The sequence below is a fragment of the Schistocerca nitens genome, chromosome 2, assembly GCF_023898315.1.
Source record: "Schistocerca nitens isolate TAMUIC-IGC-003100 chromosome 2, iqSchNite1.1, whole genome shotgun sequence".
Classification (NCBI taxonomy): Eukaryota; Metazoa; Arthropoda; class Insecta; order Orthoptera; family Acrididae; genus Schistocerca; species Schistocerca nitens.
Window position 1 is genome coordinate 1,071,886,103 of NC_064615.1, and position 27,487 is coordinate 1,071,913,589.

At 41.6% G+C, this 27,487-nt stretch overlaps 1 protein-coding gene across 1 annotated transcript in view; it reads left to right on the top strand.

Moving 5' to 3' along the window:
* LOC126234795 (farnesol dehydrogenase-like) overlaps positions 1-27,487 on the top strand; it is a 68,312-nt gene that overhangs the window by 35,131 nt on the left and 5,694 nt on the right. The window contains exons 4-5 of the mRNA XM_049943544.1: positions 3,805-3,934; positions 14,060-14,203. Coding sequence (XP_049799501.1) covers positions 3,805-3,934; positions 14,060-14,203 — 274 coding nt within the window. The remainder of the gene's footprint in view (positions 1-3,804; positions 3,935-14,059; positions 14,204-27,487) is intronic.

The following is a 27,487-nucleotide window of genomic DNA, read 5'->3' on the forward strand; positions in this document are numbered from 1 at the left end:
ATGCACAATGTCGGCACTAGTACAGTGTATATCCACCTTTCGCAGCAATGCAGGCTGCTATTCTCCCATGGAGACGATCGTAGAGATGCTGGATGTAGTCCTGTGGAACGGCTTGCCATGCCATTTCCACCTGGCGCCTCAGTTGGACCAGCGTTCGTGCTGGACGTGCAGACCGCGTGAGACGACGCTTCATCCAGTCCCAAACATGCTCAATGGGGGACAGATCCGGAGATCTTGCTGGCCAGGGTAGTTGACTTACACCTTCTAGAGCACGTTGGGTGGCACGGGATACATGCGGACGTGCATTGTCCTGTTGGAACAGCAAGTTCCCTTGCCGGTCTAGGAATGGTAGAACGATGGGTTCGATGACGGTTTGGATGTACCGTGCACTATTCAGTGTCCCCTCGACGATCACCAGTGGTGTACGGCCAGTGTAGGAGATCGCTCCCCACACCATGATGCCGGGTGTTGGCCCTGTGTGCCTCGGTCGTATGCAGTCCTGATTGTGGCGCTCACCTGCACGGCGCCAAACACGCATACGACCATCATAGGCACCAAGGCAGAAGCGACTCTCATCGCTGAAGACGACACGTCTCCATTCGTCCCTCCATTCACGCCTGTCGCGACACCACTGGAGGCGGGCTGCACGATGTTGGGGCGTGAGCGGAAGACGGCCTAACGGTGTGCGGGACCGTAGCCCAGCTTCATGGAGACGGTTGCGAATGGTCCTCGCCGATACCCCAGGAGCAACAGTGTCCCTAATTTGCTGGGAAGTGGCGGTGCGGTCCCCTACGGCACTGCGTAGGATCCTACGGTCTTGGCGTGCATCCGTGCGTCGCTGCGGTCCGGTCCCAGGTCGACGGGCACGTGCACCTTCCGCCGACCACTGGCGACAACATCGATGTACTGTGGAGACCTCACGCCCCACGTGTTGAGCAATTCGGCGGTACGTCCACCCGGCCTCCCGCATGCCCACTATACGCCCTCGCTCAAAGTCCGTCAACTGCACATACGGTTCACGTCCACGCTGTCGCGGCATGCTACCAGTGTTAAAGACTGCGATGGAGCTCCGTATGCCACGGCAAACTGGCTGACACTGACGGCGGCGGTGCACAAATGCTGCGCAGCTAGCGCCATTCGACGGCCAACACCGCGGTTCCTGGTGTGTCCGCTGTGCCGTGCGTGTGATCATTGCCTGTACAGCCCTCTCGCAGTGTCCGGAGCAAGTATGGTGGGTCTGACACACCGGTGTCAATGTGTTCTTTTTTCCATTTCCAGGAGTGTATGACAACGATCCTTAAAAAAATCCATTTCTTATATTAAAAAACTAGGTGTCCATGGCAGAGTGCCACGCGGTTTGAGACGCCATGTCATGGACTGCGCGGTCCGTCCTACCGGAGGTTCGACTTCTCCCTCGGGCATGGCTGTGTGTGTTGTTCTTAGCATAAGTTAGTTTAAGTAGTGTGTATGTCTATGGACCGACGACCTCAGCAGTTTGCCATGTTCAAAAGTGTGAATTCCTAAGGGACCAGAGTTAGATTTATAGACTCGCCGCCCCATTGTCATTTCATTAACGTATTACAAGCCATGTGGAAAGATAATATTGCTCATCTCGTCTGGACAATCAAACAAAGCGACTCAGATCAATAAAGTAGAACTGTACTGACAATGTACGTTTTAGAAATTCATCATAAATTACGCACGAGCCAGGTATGCAGTGGTAACATTACCTGAGCCGGCCGCTGTGGCCGAGAGGTTCTGTTCACAGGTTCGAATCCTGCCTTGGGCATGGACGTGTGTGATGTGCTTAAACCTAACTAACCTAAGTAGTAATAAGTCTAGGAGTCTGATGACCTGAGATGTTAAGTTCCATACTGCTTAGAGCCATTTGAACCATTTGAACAGTACCTGATTATCTTCACACTTCTGAAAGCAATCTTTAAAAAACTGTATTTCCAGAAAATCAACGTCCTCTGCGTTTGCATCTCTGTGTTCTGCTAATTATTCCCAGACTGCTCAGCAGCGTGATTGATACGAGATTCGAATGCTCTATAGGCAGCGACGACAATACTGACAACCAAACACCATTTTACTTGTACTGGAACCTCTGTGGCGTAACATGTCTACCATTAAGAGCTTCTGTCTGAAAAAGTATCCGGTGTACAAGTACGACCCATCGAGTAAAAAGAGGAACATCACTTTCATCACACACCAAAAACAAGCTAGAAACCTTACGGAGTCAACCAGCATATTTGTTCCTCCTACGTTCATTTGGTGAAAACACCACGAAGGTAAAATTAGAGACTGAAGCTCACACAAAGGCTTACATAGAATAGTTCTTCCATACGATTGAAACAGAAAAATGGGAAAGTAGCAGTACCGTCCGCCAAACACCATGAGATGGGATGAGAAGTTCCGCCTTATGCAAGACACCTTGTGTGGTGTCTTGCATAAGGCGGAACTTCTCATCCCATTTTCTTAGCAGGCATGGAGACAACAAGAAGAACTGCACCGCAAGATGATTACCGTGAGATGGCTCGTGAAGTGTAGGTGCAGATTTAGAGCGCAGGCCATTCTTTTTCTGTTGGCAATTTTTTCCGTTTGTGGGTGACCTTGTGTTTCAAAGGATCCGGAGGTGAGGGGGCGGAGTAGGAACAGAACACTTTGGCAACCATCTCGCACACTGACAGCCGCTTTTAAGGTTTGCACTCGTTAACAACCGCAACATTAGCCAAAATTGTACGGCAATCAATGGACTGTTACACGAGTGTAGATTGTCAATCAGATCCTGATTTTCACACAGCACTTCGCTGTAGATAATAGCATCGCTTGCAAAAAGTCTGAGCTCACTGCGTGTGTTAATGATATCTGCCATGTTATCAGCAGACAGAATTAACAGCCTCAATACGTTGCCCTGGATCACGCGTGAAATTACTTGTACAACCTGCCGATGGTTCCTCCCCAATCAAAATAACAATCTATGATCTCCCTACCAAGCAATCCTCAATCCACTCACACATTTTGCTTGATACCCCACATGGTCATGTTTTTGTTAATAAGCGTTTTCGTGGTATTGAGTGAAATGCTTCTGGCTTTCAGTGGGCCACGTGAGGAAAGTGAAATAGACCTCAGAGTTCAGACTTAAGACACTAAGAGAATACAACAGATGCATGTCAAGAATTTCGGAGGGTAATTTTGTGGAATACTTATTTCACCCTTCCTGTAGACAGGTCGGACGTGTGATTTCTTAAAACTGTTGGACACAGTTCCTCATTTGAGTGATCTACAATATACAATAATTGAAAGACAGGCTGGTTCATCTGCAAATTCTTTGTCGAATTTGGAAGTGATTACAACAGGCCCTGAGATAATATTAAGTTTTACCGATTTCAGTTGCTTGCCAGCACAAGTGACAATAATATCTATTTCAGTCATACTTGCAACGGTGCGAATTAGACTGGGGCATTACTCCTGGGATTTCCTTAATAAAGCAAAATTTGAAAACTTTCTGCTTTTCCTTTCTTACCTTCAGTTTCGGCTCCTACCTCCACCATCAGTGTCTGGAGAGTAACTTCGGTACCACTGACATCGAATGCTCAGTGCACTCTGGTCACATTTACAAGCTAAGGTTCTGCTGAGTTACTCATTGAACGCTTCACGCATTATCCTTTTGAGAGCGAAATGCTTCCCATTCGGGACTGTCTATCCATACTCCTATGCTTTGTTTTATATCTACTGTGTTATTTGCGTCAGATGAATGTTTCTCTATGACTATTAAAAGGTATACATGTCTCTGTTTATTAGCCTCGCGTCCCATGTGCCAGTAAATGACTCTGGGAACTCGATATACTTCGCTAGCAAGGTGGCTGTGAAGGCACTGCTCGAAGGACTGAGAAAGGACTTGGTTGCAAGGAAAAGCAACATACGAGTTGGAGTAAGTATACTTCAGTACTGCACACTATAAATACTAGAGTTTACAAGAAGTGTATGAGTTACCTTTTTTGCCTTCTTATTTTTAATGAATAGATCTGTATTTTTGAGGTCAGCTGATGTAGACTTTTCTAAAGGTATCAAAACCTTCCTTTAGCGCCTTTTAATGATATTGTTGTTGTTGTGGTCTTCAGTCCTGATACTGGTTTGATGCAGCTCTCCATGCTACTCTATCCTGTGCAAGCTTCTTCATCTCCCAGTACCTACTGCAACCTACATCCTTCTGAGTCTGCTTAGTGTATTCATCTCTTGGTCTCCCTCTACGATTTTTACCCTCCACGCTGCCCTCCAATGCTAAATTTGTGATCCCTTGATGCCTCAAAACATGTCCTACCAACCGATCCCTTCTTCTAGTCAAGTTGTGCCACAAACTTCTCTTCTCCCCAATCCTATTCAACACCTCCTCATTAGTTATGTGATCTACCCACCTTATCTTCAGCATTCTTCTGTAGCACCACATTTCGAAAGCTTCTATTCCCTTCTAGTCCAAACTAGTTATCGTCCATGTTTCACTTCCATACATGGCTACACTCCATACAAATACTTTCAGAAACGACTTCCTGACACTTAAGTCTATACTCGACGTTAACAAATTTCTCTTCTTCAGGAACGATTTCCTTGCCATTGCCAGTCTACATTTTATATCCTCTCTACTTCGACCATCATCAGTTATTTTACTCCCTAAATAGCAAAACTCCTTTACTACTTTAAGTGTCTCATTTCCTAATCTAATTCCCTCAGCATCACCCGATTTATTTTGACTACATTCCATTATCCTCGTTTTGCTTTTGATGAGGTTCATCTTTAATGATATGCAATACGTTAAACATTATAACAGAACGCTCCCTTTTTGCCTTGCGACGTGCTCATAGGATCACGTTAGGAAAGCCATTAAACACAAACTTAACTTTCACATTTATATTAACGATATAATTCAAACAGTTTCAATGTTTCGAAGTTCGAGGTTTACCTAGGGGAAAGTTTCAGCAATGGGGTAATTGACAAGAACACCTTAGTACCCGTTTCATTCCAGAACATTGAATTTTTATACACTTAGTAAAGCCACCTTAATAGATGTACAGAGTATAATAATGCCGGTGTATAAAATTAAGAAAACCACGCCAATGTATATTAGGTATCATTAAATGACACGCCTTTTTATTGTTTACAAAACTGTTTCCACCACACATTTTATGTGCAGCCACCTGCGTTTAAACTGAAACAGCTTCATTTTATTTATTGCAGTTGGTGATCAACACTGTGAGTCAAAAAGCAAATAAAACAGTGCACTTACAGTCTTCAAAAGGCGGCCGGTGTGGCCGAGCGGTTCTAGGCGCTTCAGTCTGGAACCGCGCGACCGCTACGGTCGCAGGTTCGAATCCTGCCTCGCGCATAGATGTGTGTGATGTCCTTAGGTTAGTTAGGTTTAAGTAGTTCTAAGTTCTAGGGGACTGATGAACTCAGATGTTAAGTCCCATAGTGCTCAGAGCCATTCGAACCATTTTGAATCTTCAAAATGAAATCGCATTCGGGAGTACGATGGTTCAAACCTGCGTCCGGCCATCCTGATTTAGGTTAGCCGTGATTTCCCAAGATCGCTTCAGACAAATGTCGGGATGGTTCCTTCGAAAGGGCACAGCCGACTTCCTTCCCTAATCCGATGGGACCGATGGCCTCACTGTTAGGTTGATTGATTTGGGAGAGGGAACCAATCAAAATGGATTATATGATCAGTGGTGTACTGTTGTTTTGTTCAAATGACAGTTTAACACTTCCTGCTGATTGTTATTATCCTTTTCTCATGAATATTCTTCCAACACTCACAACTGTGAAAAATTTAGGATACATTCATTGTGTTATCATCGTTTTTTATCATCAGGATTGTTGTCAGTCTTGCTGTCTGTGGTTTTTTTCTTTGATCATCTGTCTATTGCTGATAGTAGATATATTTGAAAATTATAGTCAGTAAACACAGGATATTTACACACCTGTTGCAAATATTCCAAATTATGTTATTGTGAAAATTATTTTCTTTTGTGTGCCATATATCTTTCTCACATATTTTGAACATCTGTTATCAACATTGCAAAAGCAAGACGGAAAAGACACCTTGATTACACTTTACAAAACCATTGCACTATTTATCACGTTGAAATAGATGTGCAATGTGAAACACCAAAATTCATCTACATGTTTTGGGCCAAATAACTGAAAATGTTAATGTGGTCTATAGCATTGCTATAATTAAATATTTCCTCAGAGGTACTTCTTTGAGAAGCCATTATTTTTTTAAGTTAAAAATTGGTAGATCAGTTTTTTGCTTACACGCTTTGTGGATAGAATACACCACACCACAAACTACCTTTGCAGATGATCAACTTTAAAAAATGTACTCTCTGTCACTAGCTAATTTAACAAATTTTAAATTTGGTAAGTGTTTATCTACTGAATACTACTAATAAATTACCCTTTTTCCTTAGCCACAAGTTCGCAACTTCCTTCTCTTGTCTGTTTCTAAATATCAACACCTAGAAGTACAAAGATAATTATAAAAAACGTTTTTTTCTATTTCCAGAGAGAAAAGATTGATTTCGACTGAGCTTTGCAATTTCTGTTAGAAACAAGTTTACAGTTTTTCTCTGCCAGGGATAATTTAACAAAAATGGGCAAATACTAGTATATAAATGTAAACTTATTTTTCGGACTTCATTTAATTTAAATGCTTCATGCTGTTATTTCTTGATCGAAATCAACCTTATGAGGAAAACCTACGAAGGTAATGCCCCAGGCTGTATTCAGAAAAAGCATTCACTTTCTAGCATATATTTTAGAGAGAAGTATACAGACAAACGATACAAATGTGCGAACACAATATTACACATCTATTTTTTTCTCTTGTGTGGAATGTCTTTCCTGTCTCTGGTGATACTCTTGTAATATTCAGCCAGAATTGTAGGCATCTACTTTTGTTAGCGCATCCTTATGGAATGTTTCTACATTTTGGCCCGATTTATCGCTGCAACTCTCTGTGAAGAAGTCTGTGAGAGTGCAAGAAATGTACTTGTAATGACATGTTGCAGCCGTTATCTTGATAAGCGTTCATCATTTGATGGACTACGTTCTTGTAATTGCAACTACTCTTCCAAGAAGGTTACATGACACTTCCCTAAAACTTTGAAGCAGAAACATGAGCATGGCAATCAGGCATGTTTCATAATTTCCATCTAGCTGAAGTTTCTGATCCAAGTATTTGCAAATACACCTTTTATTCTCACTGTTGAAAGATGAAGAAATTGTTCAACAAGATATGCAAAGGCTCTGCCAGTTTAACCCATCGCTTTGGCAAACTGTTTAATTAATCCGAGTTTGACGTGAAGAATTGTGAGGAGGATAGCTTTGGGAGCTACCAGACTTTCGAAAGAGGGTGGAAAAAACGTTCGTCGTTAGCTTCGTTAAGGCCACTTTTTTATTTATGTAGTCACGTTTTCTGTCACCACTCTCCTACTCACACAGAAAACCAGCGTATTGTGTCTACATTTATTTCATTCCAAACAACAATCACTTAAGAATCGTTGCAAATCTTTTATTTATGCTCACTGTATTTATTTAACTTGTCAATATTTGCTAAAGTTTCGTAACTTTCTTCAGCCAGACTGGCGTGTGCAATTCGAACTGTGGGCATTTTATTCCCATTGTGGAGCAATACACCCTTCAAGACATTTTCGACGTGTCTATAAACAGTCTCAACAACTCCCATGGGCTGTATTTGAAGTCGATTGCTTTCATTAAGCCTGCAACATCGTTGAAATACATCAGCACTCCCCCCCCCCCCCCCCCCTGTCCTGGTGTAGTAGGATATAAGCGAATTTATTCGGAGAACACATTTTTATGTTGCTACTTCGGTGGAGAAGATTGGTTCAACGTTCAAAGAATACAAGCAGTACTGCCTTTTGTTTACTTACCCCTATGCCATACACTAAATCATACGCATCTACCTGTGTCAGTGTGGCGTTGAAGTACTACATCTGTCCTGGTACAGAGGACCCTATCTTTCAGGAAATGTTATATCCTCATTTCCATCCAGTTCGCTGTCACCAGTGATTTGTTCATCTGAAAACCTTTCAGAGGTTGGTACAGGACTTCGTGCAGAAGGTAGGTCCGATAATCAACGTACTTTTTTCATTTCACGATTGTTACTGCCAGAATATTCATTACACAGCAATAACAATCTGAGATATAGTCTTTTGATGTTATGTTCTCCGTACCATAGGTACAGCAACTAACATACCTTTTCCTTTTTCCTTTTTCCTTTCTGCCAGTTAATAATTTACGACGACGGGTTGTGTAATATACGCAAGGTGTCGTAGGAGGAATGGGCAGTTTTCTCGAATATGACAGCTCCGATTATTCGAACAAGAAATTATGGTAAACATGGCTTCTAAAGTGAACACCTTAAGAGTTACGAACTCTTTTTCACCATTGCTACTGTGAAGCACATGACCGCTACTTGATGAGTGCTCGCAGCTCTTAAAGTGTGCAGTTTAGAGCCCATTTCTTGCAAATGTGAGGTCTTCACAAATGTAATAGGAATTGTCATGAACATGTGGACCACAGCGCCGACGAGACATTTCCTGGGTAAACAATATACTAACGTATTTTTCATTTAACTCACGCAATATAAAACATTCCTATTTACTCTATTACTCCTCAGTAAATTACTTGTCATTTTTGTATTCCAAAAAAATAAAAAATAAAAAAACGGAACTTATCACTTCAAACACAGTATCACTTGAGACTTCTTGACAGTGTCTAGGAGGTTAGGTCTGATGAAATTCGTATTTATGAGGGTACACAATAGCAATTGGAGTACGGACATGCGAATATCAAAACAACTGTTATAAATGCCGAAATTAATATTGCCAACTAGTATTTACAAAATGTTTCTCTATTTACCACAAATAATGGCTTTCTTATTATATATTACTGGAAAGCTATCCCTGACAGTGAAAGTCTGATTCTACAAGAAATTTAGATCAGCAATTTAAATCTGAAAACACTTTTATCCCAGAAATACAAATGTTCTACAACAGTTCTCACTTATGTTATATATTTTGATTTCTATAAAATGTAACTATTCCTTATTTCGTGGAAACGTTTTCTTTCCTAAATTTGATCAAACTCTCTTAGTTACAGGCAGTCGCATTTTATTTATGAACTATTTAATCCAAATTAGCCCTATGTTATTTGTCACAGTACTTGGCTAAATCGTGATCATCATTAGAGATGAATATCTTTTTGCTTTCTAATGGTAGTAATCAGTTTGGTAAAAATAGAAAATCAGGCAGCACTGAACTGACTTTTATTTTAAATATGTGTAGTACTTAGTTTCTATTCTGATGAAACACATTTTTTCTTCATTATATATTTATGAATCTGCTGAAAAGAACTTATAGAAGTAATCATATGATTGAGTAATCAGAATGATTAAAAACCAGGAAACGTAAAGCAGCTCAAATTACAATTTTGTACTGTCGCTTCATAGACGGCATGTCTTTCTTTAGAGGATGCAGATAATCTTTTTCCAAGAAGCTAGACATACATCTTCAGGTAAAACCTTTTTTACATGTGTCATGCCCCATTCTATACTCGAAACGAACCGGAAGACAATAGTTACTTATTTACATTAAGTAAAATTAAATAACAAAGATTGCTAAGAAATGGTGCGAAGGAAGAACGCTGTAATTTACAGTAGGATTCACATAGTCGAAAGTGTGTAATTTAAGAAATGTGTAATACTTTTGCTGTAAATTTGCTACATGTTTATAGACACAAATCGATCTACAACATAGAAAAAAATTACGTTACTCTTCTAATGCATCACATTCTGCAAAGCAGAATTGCAGTCATCAGCTGAAGGATCACAGTTTTAGGCTGAGAGAGTGATGCTACCACAATCAGTTTTAAAAAAGTTTTTGTACTGTAACTATGGACATCATTTTTCCTTCTGAACTCTAACACAATGCTTACATCAGAAACTGTCAGGTACACAACTGTTTAAGAGCATCACAGCACATATATCACAAGTTGATGATAGGCAATAACAACTTATCTTATAGTATGCTTCTGTGGGATGAAAACTTCTTACAAGAAACATGAATTGAACAAATCAACATATTTTTCTATTTTCATTTTTCTGGTTCTCGTTTTACAGATAAACAAATTGACAAAGTTGCTTAAGCACATAAAAAAGTTTCTTTTCAAATTTAAAATCTCACCAGTAAGTTTGAAGTTTCATATTCACTATAAATGTCACTAAATAGACATGAGTTACATACTGAGTGAACCAGAAGTCCACTAACAAAATTTCAGATGGTGATGAAGGATAATTTCTGAATATTGTCACTGGCTGTTGTAGCTAAAACAAATCGAATATTCAAGAGAGATGTAGGGAATTCAGTTTATTTCTTGACTTGTAGTTACACTTTGATATCTGGAGACATTCTCATCTACTTGTATCTTCATTTCTACATGACCTAAATATTTTTCCATTCTTATTGTTAATAAGGAAGGTACAATACTTGAGTGGACTTGTGGACTCCCAGTGGCCGTATTTCGTTACGTATACATTTATATCTGCAAAAACGTATTCGTTACGTCCGTTTTGTTGAAAGCAGCAACATTTGTTATGTGTGATTGATTAACAATGCACAAGACAAAACTGAAGAAACAGTGCATGAGCGTATTGCAGGTTCACAGTGTGCCCACTGAACTCTATAAACCCACAGTATTCCCATGGACTGTTCGATCAAATATTTTGTGTTTGCGGTTCCGTACAGCTCTGCTGTATTTTATAGGAATGCCTACTCTGTGTGTGACACTGCTACAATCTCATCTCAGGGTCGTCCACTAGAAAACACACACACACACACACACACACACACACACACACACATACACACACAATTTCATCAGGTACACAGAGATTCGTTTTGTTTTCTTTTCCCCATCAGCTTTACACATTTCTCATAGAGGTTCCGTTAATTATTATTTTTATGTATAGTAGACGTGGTATTTGATATCCATTCATGGGATATTATGTTCTTATTTCGGTAGTCACATATTGGTAAACAGACCTCTGTTTAAATCTGAATGGAAAAATGTATAGGACTACAAGGTATTTTCCTCATTTTCTTTCACTCTTAGTCTATCTGTTTTACTGAAAGTAAATGTGCGGAAGAAACAACATATTGTAATGTATTTCAAAATTATTCATACGTAGCAATTCCATACTATACATTGCAATAATTCTTTTACTAATTTTTACAAGAAACAGGTGGACCTCTCACTTCTCGAAAACATCCAGAAGATTTTACAGGTGCACACTGCAGAGTGTTTTTTTTTTTTTTTTTTGTTTTTCATAAACTTTCTTCAGTCAGTCCCCGCCAACACCTGACGCATGCGCTGTAGGATGCCAGTACATTTCACATGCGCGAGAATCGGCATAAATACCGCTACTGCACCTGGGCTCTTCAGTAGTTGTGTACTCACCTGATGATGGCCGGACGTCTCTGGGCCGAAATATCGTGGCAGAATGTCGACGGGATCCGGCTGCATACCCGGAAATTATTAGAAGAGGATATTTATTATCTTCAATTTCTGAAATTTCTAGAATAAGTAAAATATGTAGCATTTTCTTTCTATTTAAAACTAGAGCTCAACTGAATATACCACTGCAACGAAATTCAGCATAAATATAGTTATTAGTCCATTTTCTTCCAAAAAATAAAATAAAGGTGTGGAACTACGTATTTTCTGTTGTGAATGAACTTCTCCTTCAATTTAGAAACTATGCTATAATCGCAGGAGATATGCTAAAGCATCAACTGTCTTCAGCACAATTGTGGTTTTATTTCGTTTCTGTTTTACTTGAAATATTTGTATAATGAGGAATAAATATCATTTTTTCAGCTCCCACTTTCTTGCCATTACGTAAATAAATGACGTCTTGTTTCCCTATTCTGTTGACAGTAGTTTAACTTTTATTAGCTGCCCTGGTGGTGCAGTCCTCTGAGCTGGCTTCTGATCATTCGCACCCTGAGATGGGTGCTGGTTTGAAAACCTGTGAGGCATGGATGTGTTTGTCAAAATGCATTGGCTCTTTTCCTTCATGGAGTCAAAAAATGGTTCAAATGGCTCTGAGCACTATGGGACTCAACTGCTGAGGTCATAAGTCCCCTAGAACTTAGAACTACTTAAACCTAACTAACCTAAGGACAACACACACATCCATGCCCGAGGCAGGATTCGAACCTGCGACCGTAGCGGTCGCGCGGTTCCAGACTGTAGCGCCAGAACCGCTCGGCCACCAGCGGCCGGCCCTTCATGGAGTCAGTGGCCCTTAAATAGGAATGGGTGGTAGCTTATAGCCCTTGAGTTGCTCACGGTGGTCGTACTTAACGTAAGTTTTTTACTCATTCTACTTTTTTTACATAAAACGTTTACATGTTCAAGCAAAGTTACTGGACTTGGGAAAAAAATCTTAAGCCAAAAATCTACTGTACAGAGGAAGGAATATTCCTTCTACAGAATCCCATTGAAATGTCAGAAACAAAGCTACATCTTTATTTCGTACTATGTGCTGGCCCCTATGCGTAAATTTAAGATTTATCTGAAGCAATACTCTGAATGATAATACTTTATTGTTACGTTCTACGTATTTCACATGACAAGTAACATCTATCGTCATCCTACATTTACTGGACAATCATAATACCGTTGATAACTTTTTCGCTAATCTTCGGCTTTACCATATTTAACTGAATTAATTTTTTCCGCCCTTCGCCGCCACTAAAATTTTGGGGCCTTAGGCGGCCGCCCTAGTCTTGCCTAATGACAGAAACGGTCTTGGTCAGGAAATTACGAAATAATTTGTCAAATAAAATGGGGAATACAGAAGAGCAGAAAGATTACGTTGTGCCGCCTACTAAATTCATTGCAGCCACTAGTGACCGCTGCATTGAAGCGTTCTGTCTTGTTGTTGTCAGCTGCCGACGTTCTTTTTTCCATCTAATACTGTTCCTCTTGTATAATGGCTCAAATGGCTCTGAGCACTATGGGACTTAACTTCTGAGGTCATCAGTCCCCTAGAACTTAGAACTACTTAAACCTAACCAACCTAAGGACATCACACACATCTATGCCCGAGGCAGGATTCGAACCTGCGACCGTAGCAGTCACGCTGTTGCAGACTGTAGCGCCTGGAACCGCTCGGCAACCGCGGCCGGCCCTTTTGTATACCTCACACTTTATTAAGTTGCGAAATTATTTGTTAAACTAAGAGCACCTTTAATCATTAATTAACAGCCTGCTCATTAAGAATTATTATTTTATGGTGTTATATACTCTCCCCAAATTATATGATTTTCGGCTGGGGAACACTTTTACTACAATACGTTAACTGGCAAATTTTCTTTCATATTTTGTTTAACTTTCTTTTAATAGGATAAACTTCATTGTGTGACTGTGCACACGGTGGTGGGCTCTAACTACTTCAGGCATCTTTTTAGCTTAAAACGACTGCGTGTTTGCGATGCTGCTATTTAATGACGCAGTACTTGATGTACAGCGTGTAACATCTTACAGTGAATATCGGTACTCTACGATATGTTGTTTGACCCTTTTTTCCTGTTTATATCTACTTCCAATACGTGCAATATAACTTGTTATGAGCTACACCTTTTTTATCTATTTCAGATCTGAAAGTGATTGCTTGCACACTCGAAAGCTGTCATAATTTATAAACCCGCGTTCTCGACAAAGAAATGTTGCCTATTCTTACATTTCACGGCGAAAAGTTTGTGCCGCTTTTCTGTAAAGATATTACTGTTTACTAAGACTCTTATTTGGAAATAAAACACAGGCCCTACTGCAGCAAAGCCTTGAAATCAGCTTACATTCAACGAAACGAAGCGTTGACGTTATTTATCCGTCAAAACTTGGATCTTGTCGCCTTTGTTGTTCGCATTACCTACCCTAGTTGAAGTTACTCACGCATTAATTCATCCAACAGCAAGTGTCTCCCGGACCCGTGAGGACGGAGCTCTTTAACCCGCTGATTGGTCTACCAGACGACTTTTGGGAGAGCCAGTTTCTTGAACCAGAGGACATCGCAGAGGCCATCATCTTCATGCTCTCACAACACCCACGCACACAGGTGAGTCCCTGTCCTGTACAATCAGTTTGAGACAGGAACAGAAATGTGTCACAGGAGTAAATACTATTAGGCAACAGATATGGCAAAAATATGTTGCAACACAAATTAGCAGCAATTTACAATGCTTCATTTTTAGAAGTTATACTATACTTACATGGATTCACATTAATGTGAACACCGCCAACGTTCGTGTCAACGTGCAGTAACTACTCACAGAGGGGACATGGCAGCACTAGCAATGGAGGGTATATAAGACGTATTGGAGGAATGCGCTGAACATAGCAGTGGTTGTAATGCGGAAATCGAGCGATTTATCTGACGTTCGAAAGGGCATTATTGTTGGCTTCAGCGGCGTGTGTGGAATTATTTCCGAAACGGCTACGTTTATAAACTGTTCGCATGCCGCTTTGGTCAAACTGTGCACGGACAAATGGCGCTATCCGAAACTGGCGCCGAGGCACTTGTATTCACCACTGTCATCTATGGCCCGCGGTGCACAACGACTGCGGAGATGTGGACAGGCAAGAAGAGGAGCACCGTTGAGTAACTGACTGCCCAGATGAACCAAGAGGCCACCAACAGTATCGCCTCAACGACCACTCAGCGAACGTTTCTGCACAGGATCCTCCACAGCAGGCAGCTAAGTTCATGCACTGGTGCTGACTATTGTTCATCACCGATGAAGGCTGGAATTTGCACTTCATTACCTCAGCTGGACGTCCACTGAGTAGCGACAGGTGGCCTTTTCAGATGTATCACGTTTTATACCGCATTGGACAGAGAGTCTTTGGCGTGTACGGCGTAAAATGTTCGAAAGCAAAGCGTCCAGGTCGGCTTGGGAAGCATTATGGTCTGAGGAATGTTTTCGTGGCATTCCCTGGGTGTTATTGTCATTCAGGAGCGCATGTAGCCTTTGGGACCATGTCCACCCCTAAAAGCAGTCTTTCTAAGCACAGTGGCATCTACCAGCAGGACAATGCTACGTATCACAGAGCTCGCAATGTATGTGCATGGTTCGACTACCACCAGGATGAATTTATCCTACTCCCTGACCTCAAAACTCCTCGGTCCCAAATATTCTCGATCGGGTTTGGATCTATCTCGATCGGGCAGTTCGTGCCATGGATCCTCAACCGAGAACCCTAACGTAGCTGGCCTCCGCACTGGGATCAGGATGGCTTCACATCCCTGTCAGTACCTTCTAGAACATGAATATCTCTCTTCAAGCATGTCTTGCAATGGTCTGCAGTGCAATAGGTGGTTATTCAAGCGTCTGGCGGTGGTCACATTAATGTGAATCGACAGTGTAGTAGTCAGGCGAATGGCATGGCCACATGCCACGGTACTATCTGGTTGCTAGACTCCAGGGCATCTTCTACCGAAGCCAGCCACAAGCGAGAAACCCCTACTCTTGCTGAACATAGCAGCGTGCTTATTTACACTGCCAGACCACAAACAGCAAGCTGCCAATCTGAGTGCACACCAAACAACAGCAACAAATAGATGTGTTGACGCTAGAACCTAGCGGGCTTCAGGAGGGGCACCAACATAACTCGCCAGCAGCATTCGCACCTGACCGTGTCCCTACAAGCACGATACTACGTTGTGCCCACATCTCATGTTTCACCTCAGGGAAATCTTTCTACAAGATTAATTAAGATGATGCGCGACTACTAGCTGGCAGGTATTCCTAACAAGGGAACCTCTCCATCGCACCCCCCTCAGATTTAGTTATAAGTTGGCACAATGGATAGGCCTTGAAAAACTGAACACAGATCAATCGAGAAAACAGGAAGAAGTTGTGTAGAACTATGAAAAAAATAAGCAAAATATATAAACTGAGTAGTCCGTGCGCAAGATAAGCAACATCAAGGACAGATTGAGCTCAGGAACGCCGTGGTCCCGTGGTTAGCGTGAGCAGCTGCGGAACGAGAGGTCCTTGGTTCAAGTCTTCCCTCGAGTGAGAAGTTTACTTTCTTTATTTTTGCCAAGTTATGATCTGTCCGTTCGTTCATTGACGTCTCTGTTCACTGTAATAAGTTTAGTGTCTGTGTTTTGAACCGCACCGCAAAACCGTGCGATTAGTAGACGAAAGGACGTGCCTCTCCAATGGGAATCGAAAACATTTGATCGCAAGGTCATATGTCAACCGATTCCTCCACAGGAAAGCACGTCTGATACATTCTATACGACACTGGTGACGGCATGTGCGTCACATGACAGGAATATGTTGTCGTCCCACCCAACTTGTACACTTGGCGAATGGGTAAAAAGATTCTTCTACCTTGCCCGATTTAGGTTCTTGTGGATGTGATAATCACTCCCAAAAAAGTGATGAAAACATAAGAGTTTGTTACATAAACTGCAACAAATGAATGCAACAGTTTCACAGTCGCACAGTTTTTCCTGTGCTCTGTCAAAACATATGTTTTAACGTTTTCAAATTTTTCCGTGCGTATACCGTCGAATCCTGCATATGTCCAAGCAAATCTGAACATGTCCTGGAATTTTGGAGAGCAAAGTTGATTATATAAAAAATTAAAATTTTCACTCGAAGGAAGATTCGACGCAAGTACCTCACGTTCCGCAGCTGCTCACGCTAACCACGGGACCACAACACTGCAGTGCTTTCACCATCCTTGATGTTGCGTATTTAGCCGTGGGCTACTCAGTTTGTATATTTTGCTTATTTTTTTATAGTTCCACACAACTTCTTCCTGTTTTCTCGATTGATCTGTGTTCGGTTTTTCAAGGCCTATCCACTGTGCCAACTTATAACTAAATCTGAGGGGGGTGCGTTGGGGAGGTTCCCTTGTAAGGAATGTTATCCATCCCTTCTGCAGTATTTTATCCCAGGCTTTTCAAAGCACTGTTAGAAAATCTAATACTGGATCCCTTACGTCTTCCATATCCACTTTCATTTCTTTTTCTGACACGTCACTAGACAAGTTCTCCCCCCCGTAGAGACATTCAACGTTTTCTTTCCACCTATCCCACCTGCCTCCCGCGATTAACAGTAGAATTCCTCTTGCACTCTTAAAGTTTACACCTCTGCTTTCAGTTTCACCAGAAGTTGTTCAGACTGTCCTTCATCGAGATGCACTCCTTGTGCAAACCATTTCTTTTGACATGAAAACGTCTATTCGCTTGTGAAACGAGCTCCCTTGTGTGACAAAATATCGTCGCCTTTGTATATGCATTATTCGTCTCGTAGGTGGTAGAGATTCACACATCAAAAAAAGTTTTTAATCGGCTCGGTTCCGATAGTTCCGGAACCGGTACAGAAAATTCGAATGGAGATCATCAGAAACATAATTTCCGCCCTTTTTATTGCCCATGAAAACTAGTCCAGAGGGTTCTGAGCACTATGGGACTTTAAATCTAACTAGGGGACTGATGACCTCAGATGTTAATAGTTCTAAGGACATCACAAACATCCATTCCCGAGACAGAATTCGAACCTGCGACGAGACTGAAGCGCCTAGAACCGCTCGGCCATAACGGCCGGCTACTCATGAAAACCACCCATTGCATGTTGCACCACCATACAGCGAGATCTTCAGAAGTGGTGGTCCACATTACTGTACACATCGGTATCTCTAATATCCAGTAGCACGTCCTCTTGCATTGATGCATGCCTGTATTCGTCGTGGCGTACTATCCACAAGTTCATCAAGCAACTAACTGTTGGTCCAGATTGTCCCACTCTTCAACGGCGATTCGGCGTAGGTGCCTCAGTGTGATTGGCGGGTCACGCCGTCCATAAACAGCCCTTTTCAATCTATCCCAGGCATGTTCGATAGCGTTCATATCTGGAGAACACGCTCGCCACTCTAGCCGAGCGATGTCGTTATCCTGAAGTAAGTCATTCACAAGATGTGCACGATGGGGGCGCGAATTGTCGTCCGTGAAGACGAATGCCTTGCCAATGTGCTGGTTGCACTATCAGTTGGAGGACGGCGTTCGCTTATCGTACAGCCGTTACGGCACTTCCCATGACCACCAGCGGCGAATGTCGGTCCCCACATAATGCCACCCCGAAACAGCAGGAAATCTCCACCTTGCTGCACTCGCTGGACAGTCCGTCTAAGGGGTTGGGCCTGACCAGGTTGCCTCCAAACACGCCTCCGACGATTGTCCGGTTGATGGTATATGCCACACTAAACGGTGAAGAGAACATGGTGGCAATCCTGAGCGGTCCATTCCGCATGTTGCTGGGCCCATCTGCAACTACGACACCATGCAGCGCGGTACAACGATGGATCTCGCCTTGGACGTCGGAAGTGAAGTTGCGCATCATGCAGCCTACTGCGCACAGTTTGAGTCATAACACGACGTCCTGTGGCTGCACGAAAAGCATTATTCAACATAGTGGCGTTGCTGTCAGGGTTCCTACGGGTCATAATCCATAGGTAGCCGTCATCCACTGCAGTAGTAGCCTTTGGGCGGCCTGAGCGAGGCATGTCATCGACAGTTCCTGTCTGTCTCCTCCATGTCCGAACAACATCGCTTTGGTACACTCCGAGACGCCTGGAGATTTCCCTTGTTGAGAGCCTTTCGTGGCACAAAGTAACAATGCGGACGCGATCGAACTGCGGTATTGACCGTCGAGGCATGGTTTAACTACAGACAACAGGAGAAGTGTACCTTCTTCCTGGTGGATTGACTAACTGATCGACTGTCGGATCCTCTCCGTCTAATATTCGCTTCTCATACGCGGTTGTTTACATCTGTACGCGGCGTTAGTGATAACCACTGTCAACGTCTCTTTGACTGTTCAGAGATATTGTATGACAGTGCATCTTCAGGAGTTCTGGGAACCGGGGTGATGAAAAACTTTTTTTGATGTGTGTATAATCACAACGCATTGATTATGTATGTATGTCTGTCTATCGCGCAATATTTCTTTTGCCTGTGATGTCATCGTACCAGCGTAGGCGCATCTGTGTTATTAGGAATTAGCGTTCTTTAAACTGCTAAAACAATGTGAAACCGAAACACATATCCACGCTACGTCAATCTGAGCGTCATCATGAAGAGCCTGTAGAGTCAAAGTCCAAAGTGAGACTGTAAAAATATGCTCTGGAATGCTCGGTATTGAATTGAAAGTTACAACATAATAAAAGATACCGTCTTATATGACTCGCACTTTCTATAATTTCATGTATGTTTGCAAGTCAGACGAAAGCTCGCGTTGAAAGGAATCCAAAAAGCCTTAAAATTCCACTGACGTGAGACTGCGAGAGGTACGGCAGCTTAGAAAAGGAAATGAAAAAATGGCGCCAAGCGGTATGTAAGTGCCCACCGGGCATACGGTGGCCAGTGACACCCCAAACTTATGATTTATCTTATCTGTAACCACTACACTTCTCTGTGTGAACTTTGTATTAAAGAGATTGATAGTAAAATTTTGTTTTAATATGAAACCCTTGCGAGCTTATCACGACGTTTTCGTGAAATATCTACGGTGCAGACCCGAACTGAACACACACAATTTTTTTCGCTTTGTTCACATTTTTCCTGCAGGCATTTCGCCTCGGATCTTCTTCTCATATTTCATTATATGTGACTTTTATTGCTGAATTCCTGTATTTTGCTAAATATTTGTGTAATTCCTTCTCTCGTAGGTAAACTGAAGTTTTTTTTCTCTGAAGTGACCGTTCTTCGAGAGGGGAGTATATTTATTTATTCGGTGTTTGTAAAAAGACGCGCGAATTTGTGTGGTCCAACATGCAAAAATTGTTATGTGATTTATGTTGTGGTTGGCAGGAGAGCCAACACCGGGTTACTAGAGGAAGCCGAAAGGCACGCGTTTTAGCTCAGGCAGGCTGGCGTGAGGTCTGGAACAGGACAAGGAAATTAGAATTTAGAAAAACGGACGTAGCTGGTGGAATACTTAACTTTAATCCGTTAATGAAGAACGTCGGTCTTGACGGTACATTATTACAGTATCAATAGTAACTGGTAATGGCGCCTCGCTAGGTCATAGCAAATGACGTAGCTGAAGGCTATGCTAACTATCGTCTCGGCAGCCGCGCGGGATTAGCCGATCGGTATAGGGCACTGCAGTCGTGGACTGTACGGCTGGTCCCGGCGGAGGTTCGAGTCCTCCCTCGGGCATGGGTGTGTGTGTTTGTCCTTAGGATAATTTAGGTTAAGTAGTGTGTAAGCTTAGGGACTGATGACCTTAGCAGTTAAGTCCCATATGATTTCACACACATTTTAACATTTTTTTTCGTCTCGGCAAATGAGAGCGTAATTTGTCAGTGAACCATCGCTAGCAAAGTCGGTTGTACAACTGGGGCGAGTGCTAGGAAGTCTCTCTAGACCTGCCGTGTGGCGGCGCTCGGTCTGCAATCACTAATAGTGGCGACACGCGGGTCCGACGTATACTAACGGACCGCGGCCGATTTAAAGGCTACCACCTAGCGAGTGTGGTGTCTGGCGGTGACACCACAATTTACTTCCAAGAATATTGCACGAGACTGAAAATATAACACTATTATAATTAGCCTCGGCGTATTTGTACATTACGAGCATGGACTCAAATATTGAAGCTATTGTGGACCCACTCAAGAATACTCGTCTTACACCGAGAGCCAGGATTCGACTACCACAGCCTGAATATGATGGTAAGCCGAAAAGTAAAATCTTAAAACTAATGTTGGTCTCCCCTGCGGCTCATCGCTGTGAAAAAATGTTTGTTAAATGTTCAAGCGGGCGATCTCTGCGCTTCCGCTATGATTTCGCTACTTAAATCGATGTGTAAGGGCGTCCGTTGAAGCAGCTGCTGCTAAAATTGTGGAGCTGTAAACGTCTTAAAAAAATTAATTCAATGCAAGGAACATGACAGAAAGCTCACTGCACATCGAAATAAGTCACGTATAAACTTAAACGTATTATATTAAAAAGGTTAACAGCATAAATGCTTACATTACTTTCGTACTACGAGATGTCTGCTTCTTAACACCAGAAACAAGAATAGAAAGACGAAGAGAACAACATTGTAGGAGCGCTCTTCTCCCGTAATAATATCATGGAGGTTACTACATAAATAATTTTACTCCTTGATACTACGATTAACTTTAATACTTACTACAAAACAAAGATATTTTACGCCGGCTATGCGGCCGGTGAAACACATAAGATTCGTGTACATTTATTCCGTCGTGAGATAGTCTTCTTGTTCCAAGTTTTTTTGACTTAAATGTCTTTACGGTACAAATGTCGGTGGGACGGCACATGTGTTACCCATGGTTTCTTCGCTGTTACCCCCGTTGTACCTATTTCCTCTGTTAATATTCAGTGATTGCCCTACTTGGGCATGTCCGTTTCTCTTTGACTGCCTATTGTAGTATTCGTTACCAAAATATCTTCAGCCAATATAGCCTCAAACGCATCTCTTCACTCCTTAGTACTTCCGTATCCTACCTTCCTCCACATTGATTTTTCCAAACTAGTCTACTCTTCATCACTGTTAAATTGTGATCCGTGTGAATATGTACTCCTAGGAACGCCTTACAATCGAAAATCTGATGCTGCGATCTCTGTGTGGCCATGATTATAAATTGCAAGACGAAGAGGTATACTTGGGAAAGGCACTCAGACACGGGAACATTCCAGCCAAATGTAAACAGTGTGTTCATTGTAACTAGCTAAAATTAGTTTCAAAACATATTTAGCCTCTGTCTCTTGTCTCAGTTACAGGAGCATATGGGCTCGACAGTAACAATATGTCTACTGTTCCTTCTGCTCCTACAATGTTGCAGCCACCCATGAATGTTAAATATTTTAGTAGTAGTAGTAGTAGTAGCTTTATTCATCTGTATATTTCTTTTTACAAGGATATAGGACATATCAAAGTATTTACACGTGTAGACCAATTTAAAATAAGCTAATTGGTATACACATATACTTACAGACTTCTAGTTAGAGACAATCATTAGACATACTCCTGGTATACAATACATGCCACACTGTTCACTCAAATCTCACTATCGGCTCCATAATGAGTGAGATGTTGAGCTGAGAAAGAGGAATTGTGCTATGCATAGCTTGGGGGTAAGTGTTTTTTTCCTTCTTTTTTCCTTTCTAGAAATAAAGTGAAGGTGTTATGTCGAATGTTGAATGTTTTATAATCATTATTATTATTATTTATTTATTTGTATAGCATTTTTTTATCAAACCCCTACTCTGTTTTATCTAAGTAATCCTTCAATGTATAAAATGTATTGCATAACAGATACTTTTTAGCTGCCTTTTTAAATAAGTGTCTTTTTGCAATGTCTAATCTCTTTTCGTAGTTTACTGTACAGTTTTATTCCTTGGTAGAAAATGCTGTTTTAAGTTTTATGTTTATCTTTTATTGGGAAATATAAGGGTGAGTCTATCTCTTGTTGCATGGTCATGGACAGAGCTGTTTGTGCAGTAATTGCCGATGTTATATTTGATGTGTACAACCGACTGGGAATTGTAACTGCTTCATGTGAATACATATACCAGTATTTAGAACAGGTCTTTACAATGAGCTCGACTGGTATTTTTGGTTATTTTTCTTATGGCTCTTTTCTGGAGTTTGAAAATTGCGCATTTGTTCCCCAAAAAAGTTAGTTATGGCAGTGTACATATCATTAACATGTAACTAAAAGACACTGCATGTTACACACTGATGATAGAATGTCATCAGCATGTTATACCCTTAGAATCCTGTTTGCAAGTACCATTGTGTGTTCACACCACTTCAACTGAGAGTCAATATTCATTCCTAGAAATTTTGCATTCGTTACACAGTCTATAGAGTCTGGATTTAATTTAACATTGAACATAAAGAAAACTAAAGCCACGAATTTCAGTTTGAAGAGGAAAAATGACAGTGTCCGTGTTTGCTTATTGACCAATCAAACTTCCTTGAGAATTCCATTTGCTTTCTCGGCAAAGAGTTCTCTTGTTTTGTCTGTGACTATAATATTGCTGTCATCAGCGAAGAGAATTTTTCACCATGAGTAACACTACTGGGAAAATCATTGATGTATATCAGGAACAGTATTGGTGGTAATATGCTATCTGGCGGAACCCCTATATTAATGTATTTTTGTTCTGATAAGTGTTTTACTAAATGTTTAGATCAATTTGAAGTATATGCTATCTCAACTATTTGTTTTCTATCCGCTAGGTATGATTCAAACCAGTCATTAGCTACCTCTCTTATTCGTAATGCTTTCAATTTATTTAACAGAATCTTGTGGTCGACTGTATCAAACGCCTCCGAAAGATCCAAAAATATGCCTGTGACACACTCATCTTTATCAAGAGCATCAAGTACACCCTTTATGAATTATATTATGCCTGATTCCGTATTTTTGCCACTTTGGAAACCAAACTGTGATTCGTTTAAAAGATTGTCTTTATTCAGGTAATTAATTTTCTTTCATAATTGCATCCATTATTTTTGAGAATGCTGATTGCAGGGAAATGGGCTGGTAATTTTCAGTGTCTTCTGCATTACCTTTTTTGGGGTGAGGGCACGAAATTTGAAACACAGTATGTAAAGGCAGATGAAATCTACTTCATTCCGTATTTTTGCCACTTTGGAAACCAAACTGTGATTCGTTTAAAAGATTGTCTTTATTCAGGTAATTAATTTTCTTTCATAATTGCATCCATTATTTTTGAGAATGCTGATTGCAGGGAAATGGGCTGGTAATTTTCAGTGTCTTCTGCATTACCTTTTTTGGGGTGAGGGCACGAAATTTGAAACACAGTATGTAAAGGCAGATGAAATCTACTTCATCTTCTGCTTGTGAGGTTGGCATATACACATGAAGAGAGAGATATTGTTGTCGGTGATGGTAAGTTGTCGATTCTAAAGAAAACAACCGTATCACTGAACTTTTGAGAGTACCTCATTCTCTGCCCTTGTTTCAAATTGTCGGATAATTCTACTCTTATTACACCATTTTCTGCTGTGGTTGATAATACACTTCTAACCAGAAATCCTTATCCTCTTTCCGTTTCACTTCACTCATTCCCGCTATATTTCCGCCTTTTAGGGGCAGTTTCCTACCCCAAGGGTAAGAACGTGCTCCGATACACTATACGATCCTTCACCCTTCTCAACAGGTGCTTTTCAGTACAAGGAATCAGCCTAGTTCTGCCAGTCTTCGGCCGCCGCTGTTGATTCTGGCAACTGCTAAAACTCTGAATAAAAATCAAGTCCGGGATCCAGGACTTCTTGGCAATTAGTAAAAGACGCTTCCCATGGACGATCGCGAGAGATAGTTGCACGTCGACTTTTCTAGTCATGCACAAATACGTGAACGGATTGTTTAATATTAATTAACATCTGTCAGTTTCTGAAAAACTTCGTTTCTATGAACTTTAGTAACATTGTCATTCTGACAGTGTCACACGTTTAATCGTTTTCCACATAATTACAATGAACGTGTTACTGATTTCCATGTCAAAATTATCAGAAGGTCTAATTTACTATGGTCTTTTGAGTTAACAGCAATTTTTTTTTGTCTTACGTCTTCTGACTGGCACAGGAGGGGATATATGTGGTGGGCGGCATCAAACCAATATTTTCACATCAGAGTAGCACTTCCTCTACAATCTGTGAGGACGTAGACTGGAAGACAGTTACTTGCTGGATGTATGCCAGTTTCTACCTTCTCGAGCTCCCTCTAGTACCATGGAGGCTAGTCCCTGATGTCTTGACAGATGTCCTATCATCCTGCCTCGTCAGTGTTTCCCAGATAATCCTTTACTCGGCGCTTTTGTGGAGAATCATCTTAGTCCTTACCTTATGAGTAGACATAATTTTCTACATTCTTCTGCAGCACCACATCTCAAATGCTTCGATTCTCTTCTGTTCCGGTTTTCCCACAGTCTGTGTTTCACTACCATACAATGCTGTGCGCCAAAGGTAAATTCTAAGAAATTTCTTCCTCAAATTAATGCCAATGCTTGGTACTAGTACCCTTGGACATTAAAAGCAACGTAGAACCATCGAAAAGAGCATTCCTGGCCTAGTTGCTCCGTCAGTCATGGGTTTTTTGCTGCCTGGTAGCAGAATTCCTTAACGTCGTCTATTTCCTGATCCCCAAATGCGCTGTTAAGTTTCTCACAGTTCTCATTTCTGTACTTCTCATTACTTTGGTGTTTCTTCGATTTCCTCTTGGTCCATAGTCTTAAGTCGTTACTCAACAGATTCTCTAATTCTTCTTCATTTTCATACAAGATAAAATTATTATCAGCGAATCTTGTTATTGGTATTGTTTCACCTGAATTTTAATCGTGCACTTGGGAACAAAAGAAATAGCCATCATTGCTTCTTCGATCTATAGGCTGAACAATAGGGGCAAAATATTACACCCGTGCTTTACACTCCTTTTTGATCCGAGTATTTCATTCTTGATCTCCTACTCTGGTGTTCCCTCTTTGAACCACTAGAAGAACAGATAATACGTAATATGTACAAGAACAGATAGGTTGTTAGATTCGGTATTAATACTACATACGAACACAAGCATCCCGGAAATAACTTGGAAAAGTAGGCTGTCCATGTGGAGTCCCACATACATAGATAAACTAATTCACCTGGAGTCTGGCAGGGGGCAACGAAAGTTATTAATGATAACTATTTCACCTCAATGGACATTTACCTTAACGGAATGCACCTTACTTTCGGGATGAGCAGCTTTTATAGGTTGTTTTCACTATCTTCACTGTCTGACCAATTAATCCAACATCCTGTTCCTCCAAACAGGCTACATTCTGTTGTGACCAGGCAAAAGTACTTTCGTCGGGCGACCATTGGTTGGTTGGTTGGTTGGTACCTTCACCTGAACCAAAGAGCGAGGTCAACGGTCCCATCGGATTAGGGAAGGAAGTCGACTATGCCCTTTCAAACCAGCCCTCCCAGCATTTGCCTGAAGTGATTTCCCTGAATCACGGAAAACCTAAATCAGGATGACTGTATGGGGGTTTGAACCGTCGTCCTCCCGAATACGAGTCCAGTGTGGTTGGTTGGTTGGATGTTGGGGGGAAGAGACCAAACAGCGAGGTCATCGGTCTCATCGGATTAGGGAAGGATGGGGAGGAAGGGAGTCGGCCGTGCCCTTTCAAAGGAACCATCCCAGCATTTGCCTGGAGCGATTTAGGGAAATCACGGAAAACCTAAATCAGGTTGGCCGGACGCGGGATTGAACCGTCGTCCTCCCGAATGCGAGTCCAGTGTGCTACCACTGCGCCACCTCGCTTGGTCCACAACTGTGGGTTCTTTGATTTGTCTGGGAGCAGGCTCATTGTATTAAAACACGTGACATCCAATTATGCAATAAACTTAACTAATACAACACGTTTGACACACTTCGTTATTACAGAAGTACTGCATGATTCTAAACTGTCATAGACTGCCAAAGCATCACACTCTGCTAATTCATCTGAAACTCCATAGTCTCGGATAAACGAGTAGTTGATGTTGACTGCTGTAGCTGAAATCTCGAATTGGCGCAGAGATCTTACTTGCTCTACACTATACTGACCTCAGTGTGAGGCGCAGCTTTTGCTAAGTGGGAGTCGTGGTTTTCTGGAGCACCTCACACATGTTGTTGACCCCTCCCTAACGTCTGTGGCATTGCTTTAACACACCCAGTCACAAAGTTGACAAAGTGAATCAGTGTGCGGTATCGTTCCACAGCAATCACTGGAGCACTCCCCGAATCTATGGTAATACAGAACTGGCTGTAGAGAACACCTGCCAGATCATTACCCTCGGCTCATTACAGGTTTTGCGTACCCAAGGTTTCAGATACACTCACCAGTTTACCAAATAATCGTTGATTCGGGATGGGTAGTTATATCACTGACACTCATAATCAAGAACCCACCCATATTTAAATATGTCCTGACACCAACAGTGCGTCAGCATCCTCCCTTGCTTTGAGAGTGGAACAGAATTTTATGGCTAATACGGATTGAGCTTACTGTCTGGCTCAAAACCTGCCAGCTTTCAACTTTTAATGACGGTTCATCTCCTTCATTATCAGGACTGTAATTTAATGGTTCGAGTTAGTGTGTTTCAACGTTGTTTGTGCGTAACGTCTATCAATGCAACAACACGTTTAAATTAACAGTCCATAACAGTTTATGGGCTTCAGCGTCTTCCATCACCAGTGTCTTATATGACAATCGTCTTACAGACGATTTGCACACAGGCTGGTGTACTGCACACAGATTACTCCATAGATACAGATTACTTGTAAAACTTCCACGTAAGCTTTA